The sequence below is a fragment of the Lacerta agilis genome, chromosome 16 (assembly GCF_009819535.1).
Source record: "Lacerta agilis isolate rLacAgi1 chromosome 16, rLacAgi1.pri, whole genome shotgun sequence".
NCBI classification, from domain to species: Eukaryota; Metazoa; Chordata; class Lepidosauria; order Squamata; family Lacertidae; genus Lacerta; species Lacerta agilis.
In genome coordinates, this window is record NC_046327.1 from 20486935 (window position 1) to 20495102 (window position 8168).

At 43.9% G+C, this 8168-nt stretch overlaps 1 protein-coding gene across 1 annotated transcript; it reads left to right on the forward strand.

The window, feature by feature from the left end:
- Positions 1 to 2313: 2313 nt before the first annotated feature.
- On the forward strand, positions 2314 to 8168 carry ARL9 (ADP ribosylation factor like GTPase 9). The gene is made up of 4 exons (XM_033173320.1): positions 2314 to 2523; positions 5056 to 5224; positions 6763 to 6938; positions 7762 to 8168. The coding sequence occupies exons 1-4, from the start codon at positions 2344 to 2346 to the stop codon at positions 7939 to 7941; spliced, it is 705 nt and encodes a 234-aa protein (XP_033029211.1). The 5' UTR covers positions 2314 to 2343; the 3' UTR covers positions 7942 to 8168.

Genomic DNA, 8168 nt, shown 5'->3' on the forward strand with positions numbered 1-8168 from the left:
TTTACCATATCCACCTTTGCACAGGAACAATACTTTAAAGAAATATGTCCTAACTCTGTCTCCCTCAGTGTGTATCTTTGCCTTCTGTGAATTTTTTTTTATTAATTTCTATGCCACCTACTACATCTATGTTCCTTTTCATGCAAAACGTAACAATGAATTTCAGTAGGGACAAATGTAAGGTTCTACACTTGGGCAGAAATAGCCAGCTGCACAGATATAAGATGGGGGTTACCTGGATTGCCATTACAGTGGTACCTCGGGTTGCAGAACGATCCGTTCCGGGGTGCTGTTCGCACCCCGAAAAGTCCACATCCCGAGTGGCGATACCGTGCATGTGCGAAAGTGCAATATCGCGCTTCTGCACATGTGCAGACCTTCTGTGCGTGCAGCGAAACCCAGAAGTAAACACTTCCATGTTTGCCGCGTTCACAACCCGCAGTGAACGTAACCAGAGGTATGACTGTAGTATATGTGAAAAGGATCTTAGGGTCCTAGTAGGCCACAGTAGTGTGATGCAGCAGCAAAAAAAGCTAATGCTATCCTTGGCTGCATCGACAGGAGTATAGTGTCCTACTCAATGAAAGTAATCGTCCTGCTCTTATTCTGCCTTGGTCTGACAACTCCTGGGGGTACTGTGTCCAATTCTGGGTGCCACAATTTCAGAAGGATATTGACAGGCTGGAATGTGTGCAGAGGGTGACCGAGATGATCAAGGGTCTGGAAATCAAGCCATTTGATGGGAGTTTGGCATGTTTAGCCTGGAAAGGGGTCACATGGAAGATGGAGCATTTTGGAGCAAGCCTGTTTTCTCCTTCTCCAGAGGGTAGGACCTGAACCAGTGGATTCAAGTTACAAGAAAAGAGTGCAGGTGTACATCAAGAAGAACTTTTCCCAATATGTTACTCAAATAGGCACCCCTGTATGCCACCTTGGATTCCATGACAGGTGCAAGAATTTTAGCTGGATAGCTCACTCGGTTAGCTGATAACACTCAAGTTTGCAGGTTTGATCTCCGTAAGGGGACAGCTGCATATTCCTGCATTACAGGGCGTTGGGCTACATCAGGGTTTCCCAAATTTGGGTTTCCCCGCTGTTTTTGGACTACAAATCCCATCATCCCTGACCACTGATACTGCTAGCTAGGATCAGCAGTCAGGGATGATTGAGCTGGAGACCTACAGTAAGTTTGGGAAACCCTGGCCTAGAGCCTCAGGGACCCTTCCAGCTCTATGGCTCTATGATTCAGTGACAGGTTCCACTGCCCCTGTAGATTCTGCCACCTGAGGCAGTCACCTTAATATGGAGCCCATATTAACTTGGAAGAAAGTGAGCCTGCCCTCAGGCGCAGATGTGCCCACTTGAATAAAATATTTTTTTGTGGGGGGAGATAAGCCCCGCCCTGCACAATTGATCACATGACGTGACACACACTATTTGAATGGCATTGCCCATCAACTTTGGAGGGGGAGGCCCCCTCAAATATTTTATTTGAGGTGGGGCAATGAGTCCTCAGCATCTAGGAGTTGGCTCTTATGCTCTGATGGACTAAACTAGGTTCCAACTTCTATAAAATATTGAGGAGTGCAGCTCCCTCCCCCCTGCACCCCCTCAATATTGAGGAAGATTCCCATTCAAATAGTGTGGGTGGGTGGCAGGTGATCGATTATGCGGAGCGGGGCTTACCTGCCCGCCAGGGCCGGATTTAGGTTTGCTAAGGCCTTAAGCTACTGAAGGTAATGGGGCCCTTTATATGTCCAGCTGTCCTTTGTCAACAAGAAATTGTCACTGTTTTTTGTGTTGATTATGGTAATTTATGGACCTAATAGGTATCTAAAGCCGTTTGCACATAACAAACAGGAGCCTACACAACACAAAACACTGTTACTGTATATAGGTTTTATTTTATTTTTTATCTTATATTTTGGAAATGTACATCCAGTTGCTGTGTTCCTTTAAAAATTTTTGGGGGCCCCAAGAGAGTGGGACCCTAAGCTATAGCTTGTTTAGCTTATACGTAAATCCAGCACTGTGCCTCCCCCATCGCAGAAAAAATATTTTGTTCAACTTGGGCCCCCACTGGTGGAGAGGACGCCACTGTGGTGAGAGTGGAGCAATGTGGAGTGGAGCGGAGCGGGAAGAGAGAAGGACTCCGACTCGGGGCGGAGCAGTGGGAAAGGCCAGCCTAGCCGCTTCTGAGGAAGCGCGAGAACGCGCCCTCCCTCTCACTCCGACGGTCGGCGCCCTTTCGCTCCCTTCCTTGGCCTGGGCGACGATGCCTCCCGCCTCGCGGCAGGGGCGGCGCCCTGAGCTGCCTCCCTCCTCCTCCTCCTGCTGCTGACTATGGCGGGCAGCCTTCGGCAGGTCGCTCTGGTGGGGACGGCGGTTGCTGTCGCCGGCGGGGTCGCCTACGCGGTATGGAGGAGCTATTTCCCCTCAGAAGCTGCTCAGGGGCCCGAGGAGCAGGAGCAGCAGCAGCAGCAGCCCTTACTCAGCGCTCAAGCAAGGGCCCCTGAGAGCCAGGTAAACATATATAGCTAACCCACCCTGCGTTTCCCCTATATATGGTTGCCTCGGAGTTTTTTTTAGGCCCGGTTCTCACGAGCAGCTAGCACGGAAGTTAAAACGCGTGTCTGGCCCCTGCGCGCGTTTCAGGTTCGCCTGGGCGAAAGCACAGCGGGAAATAAATCCCAGCGCACAGAAAGGGAAAGGCAGCATGGAGGAGGGCTCTTACTCATATAGACTTCTGCTTAGGTTTCTGTCGTGTGAGACTGACTCTCCATCCTACATTTTTGAAGAGGTGCAAGCCAGACGCGGGTTGGTCGTCTCACGTGTGCGAGAATTACATTTGCCATCGTTGCACGAAATGCAGTCTAGATACTTGGAAGGTTTTGCGCACACCCACAAATTTCCTTTCTTGGTTGTCGCTCCCCCCTCCACCATAAAACTGCTGTTTTCTTGGGGGGGGGGGCGGAGAGCAGTGTCAGGTCATAGTTTGGAAAGATATGCTGCTGCTGCTATTGATATTGTACTGTGGAGGGTTTAATACCATTACATTGTCTGCTTCACCTAGCTGGGAAAGAGGAAATGCTAGGCGGCTTGCCTTTTTTTGGAAGGAGGAGTGGCAAAAGTTGTAGGAACTGAAGATCGCTTTGACTGCTGAAGTTGAATGCTCAGATTGTCACAAACCTTTAATTCAGTGAGATATACTTCTGAATGAATGTGAATCTGATCCAGCTACGTTTATATCCCACTTTTTCTCCAAGGAGCTTAAATTTTGCATCGTTCTGCCTCTCTCGCCTTTATTCTCCCAGCAACCTTGTGGGGTAGGTTAGGTTGAAAGACAGTTACAGGCCCAAGATCACCCTATGAGCTTCATGGCTGAGTGGGGATTTGAACCCTGGTCTCCTAGGTCCTAGTCCAGGACTCTTAATGACTATACGAGATTGGCTCTCTTGCAACTTCTGCTAATAAAAAAGGCCTATGTTTCTGTATCTGCATGAGAGCTTTTGTAAAAAATAATAACAACAATGACTACACAAATGTGCAAATCCCATGTGGAGATTGTCATGCCTCTCTCCCGTGCAGTTTTTCTGCAGTTTTCTACATGCAGATTCAACCCAAGCAAAGATCCAGTGGTATCAGATGAAATGAGGTCATAAAGATGGGTATTGTGGAAGCACAGAAGCTCATTTTATAAATTTAGCTTGTCAGCTGTCACTGGCCTGGGCCACAACCCCCCCCCCCCCCACACACAAACACACATTTGCAGTGACCAAACTTGGGAGCTTTCGTAAACAGAAAGAAAGTTTGTTGTTTTCTGGCTGTCAAATTTTCACAAATGTCTTAGCATAAGCTATACAGGTGAGACCTGCAACAAAATGTTGCAGTGCATCTTAATCCCTTCCTGAATTTCTCCTTTTCAGTATGCCAGCCAACCCCTTTTCCAGAATGCTGTGAGCAGAAAATAGCTGAAGCAGAACATTCAATTCCCATTCCAGGTTTCTGCTTATTTTTCTGACGCTCAGCATTCCATGACTACTGAGCATGCTCAGTCTTCAATGACTGTCTGGGGCTTTTGTCCATCTAAGGTTGTTTTGTTTGTAAAACAGCAACTTTTGCAAACCTCAGTATCACCCCAAACGTGCTGATACCTCCCACTTGATTCCCTGCATTGCTATTCCAGGGGAAGAACCTAGCATAAAATAAGGGGCTAACTTCAATTTCTGGAATCATTTGGTAGCTTTTATAGTTCTCTTCATGTTCACTCTGATACTGAGGCATAAACATTGTGCTCTGCAGACTTCAGTGATGCTTTGAGGCCAGGGTTGGATTACACTAAAACCAGTAAAGTGGAATCCTATTAATGTCGTAGAGAGGAAAGAGATTAGAATAGAAACCCCCCTGAGGGTGGCTCTTCCACCTTGGCAGGAATCAGTTAAGGCAGGCAGAGCTGACTTGGTGATGATTCATGTTCAGTGGTTGGGTTTTGTTCTTTGCAGATTGCGTGTTCCCTCCTTCCCTTTTCTTCCTCTGTTAACTAATCTTCTTACCACTGGATTAAAGATCTGGCCCAATGAAATGAAGTCACAGAAGATTAAATTTAGTTTAGTAACTTGGGGGGTCAGGTTACCACTGCTGTTATGTTACAATTTTTTTATTAAAAAAACCCTCAAAGAGTTTCCATTCCACCATACTGCCCTTCCAGATATTTTTTTCCTCAGTTATATTTTACTAAACCATATAGTGACTTTCCCTTACTAACTTCGACAATTTCTCTTTTTTATGAAAGTAAAATCTTACTGTTAGGCAGTTTGGTTGAAGAAATCAGGGTGGTTAAGGAAGCTAGGTGCCCTGTTGTTATTGACAGTTATGGAGCCAGAAGACATTTTACTGTTGCCTAATGTGAACTTTCATTCTAATTTCCTCCTCTTTTCTGCCACACACAATCCCACCCTTGATGGCACACACCCACACCCAGGAAGCATACAGTGCGTATGTCCATCTAGCCGGTATGTATCCCTGGCATGATGTGTTGGTTGTTTTGCCTTGTAGGATGTACCACCAAGTAAGCAAATCTTGGTTCTGGGTTTGGATGGAGCTGGAAAAACCAGTGTGCTGCACTCACTAGCAACTAACCAAGTGAAGCGCAGCACAGCTCCCACGGAGGGTTTCAATGCAGTGTGTGTCAGCACAGAAGAAATGAAGATGGAATTCCTAGAAAGTAAGCATAGGTATCTAATGAGAAACTTTTTTTGGCATCCTTTATTATAACATTTTGCTTAAGGAGACTACTCCTACTAGTAGCAGCTTTCTAAGATCTTGAGGAAGAGCCTTTTACAGCTCTGCCACCTGTGATCCTTTTGGTTATTTTAGAATGTTAGATATTGAACCTGAGTGTCTCCATGCAAATCGTATCCTCTGTTGGCCCAAAACACACTGGGACAATTAAGTGCATCTGGAATTGATATAGTAAATAACCCTTGACCCTTTCATAACTATTACATCTCCACTCTTTTTTGCATGGCAAATATATATAAAACACTATCAATGATTATGTCTTCCTTGGTTGTGGTTTTGCCTTTGAGGCTTGCAATGGTAACATGAAACACTGTCGTCTGTTGACCCCCCCCCCCTAGTCATTTTCTACGTGTTGTTTGGACAGCCTGTCCACTAGTTATTAAAAGATTGTGCTCAACAAAATGAAGCAGAACAGAAACAGAAGTGTTTATTTTTTTCACATTTATGGCATTTGTTTTTGGAACTCTCTCCCCATTAAATGACTTATTTTATTGCTGGGTGTTTTTCTCCACTATTTTATGCTTTTTAAAATTATTTTTTATTTTACAATATTGTTTAGGTGTTTATGAAATTTTAAACATTGTAAGCCAGCCTGAGTGGTGCTTTTGCAGCGGAAGAGCAGAGTGTAAATGTTTTATGTTTATAAAGATAGGTGCTGGGTCAGGAATACAAAAATGAAGAACTTATCAGAAAATGTCTGTTTGATAAAGTAACTGAATGGTTAATAAGTGAATGACAAAGGGAATGGATATGATCTGTCTAAAGACTAATATGAGATACAAGACCCCAAAACTGTCCACTAAAAAGAAGTCCCAAATTAATTGAGTGCCCTGGTTTGCACATGACACTAAGACGTGCTTTGTTTATCAGATCATGAGCTAACCACAAGTTGTTCCCCAGCCAATTAAACAAATAATGAAAGCTTGTTTTGTTTTTTAGTCTCATGCCTTTGTAGCTTAATAAGCATCTGGAATGGGGTGGCCAAACAAATTATAATTAAGGAAGAATGCTGGGTTCACAAACAATGCAAAGCCATAGTGAAGACAAATCAAAATTCAAACGCTAACTGCAACCCCTGACTTCATATGGTGGTTATTTGGCAGTAAGGTATAACCATACTTAAGCTGCTAGGCAGGAGATCAGGTTTATCAAACAAAGCATGGTTTGATAAACAACAGCCATGGCCTAATGTTTTGAGTGAATGCGTACTGCATTCAGTATTTTCCTGCAGCTATATGTATTGTAAGAGATGACGGGTGGTGGTGGGAAACTGTTCACGGAATTTGTCTGCCATGACTGCGTTTTCCCTTAAGATTTTTTATGAATTCCTGAGTTCCAAAAAAACCCAAAACCATTTGATAGCAGATGTTCCAGGAATACAGACAAGCTTTTGATGAACAATTGGGGGCTTTAGTTTGCAAGGTTGCTGATTCATTGTCTTCCTGCGCTGTTGACTTGCAGTTGGAGGCAGTGAGTCTTTACGGGACTATTGGAAGAAGTACTTGCCAAGAATCCTGCTACTAATCTATGTTGTGGATTCAGCAGATCATAAACGCTTGCCTGTTGCAAAGAAGCTTCTGCATCAGTTGGTCCAGAGTAACTCCACCTTACCTCTTATGATTCTAGCCAATAAGCAGGTAAATGTGAACTCTAGAACTTGGAGTAAAATTTGTAGTTTTGTCTTTTGAAAGTGTGTCATTGTAGAATGTATATGGCTCCCCTGGGGGACAATTTCTAAGCTGATCCATTGTGAGTTGTGCATCTCAGTTTCTGATAATAACAGTTTCACTTGGGTGTCTTGCACACAGAGACTGAGACTCTCTTGTTTAGCAAGCTTCACCTTTCTTTCTATTCCTGCTTCCTCTTTTATTTTGTTGGTGGTTTGTGCTCCTTGGTTTAATACCTTACTAGGATAGGTTGTTTTTGTTGTAATCAATTTAAATCCTGCCCTTCCTCCCGAAGTTCAGGGTGGCAAACCACATCCATTTTTTAAAAATTGTTTTTTAAAAATTCTGAAAGCAGTTACAATAAAAAATAGCATTCTAAAATCAGTTTAAAACATTCTCTCATCCAGTCATCTCAGGGTTGCAAACATTAGTGTCTTTCAGCCATCAAATGCCTGGGTGTGCCTCAGCATATTCTCAAATTATTTATAAAAGTTAATAATGAGGGAGATAGGCACACCTTGTCAAAGAGAGCATTCTACAAACAGGGAACCACCACTGAAAAGGCCCTGTCATGGGTCATGGCCAGCTGGGTAGTGGTAGCATCACTAACAAGGTCTCACTTGCCAGTTGCAGGGTCCAAGATGGTTGCTATTGCTAGCATTCCAAACGTGTCATTTTCTAATGGGGTCACAATGTGCTCTTTATTCTGCAGTTCTTCAGGTAGCAGGTGTTACTTTGAAGAAAATACGGATCGGTAGATTAAGGTATAACCTTTTCCATTTCTCTTGGACAGGATATTGAAGGCGCATACTGTATCACAGACATTCATGATGCTTTGGCATTATCTGAAATTGGAGACAAGAGAAAGATGTTCCTGATCGGTACTCATGTGGCAGAAGATGGCTTCGAGATCTCTTCCAGCTTGAAAGACACACGGGAACTGATTGCACAGCTGGTGTCAGAAGTTGTGTGATGGAAACTGGAATAGGGTACCATGTTAGGACCTAGAGTATTCCTGTCTTGCCAGCTTACAGCCATAAATAGAGCTATTTTAAATTCAGATCTTATGGTGGTGATGGTGATTCCTTGAGTATGGAATTGCAATGAAGATGATTTCAAAGTCGTGAGGAACCTTGTGGTTTAAGTTGTAAAAATAGAGTATGTGTGTGTTTGAAAAACCACCCTGTTTTAAACACGTGG

What these genes read in the sequence shown, in the direction of transcription:
- ARL9 (XM_033173320.1), top strand. Translation starts at nt 2,344, where the DNA reads ATGGCGGGCAGCCTTCGGCAGGTCGCTCTGGTGGGGACGGCGGTTGCT. An exon ending in CAAGGGCCCCTGAGAGCCAG is followed by an intron (nt 2,524 to 5,055) that starts GTAAACATATAT and finishes TTTGCCTTGTAG; the next exon opens with GATGTACCACCAAGTAAGCA. An exon ending in TGATTCTAGCCAATAAGCAG is followed by an intron (nt 6,939 to 7,761) that starts GTAAATGTGAAC and finishes TCTCTTGGACAG; the next exon opens with GATATTGAAGGCGCATACTG.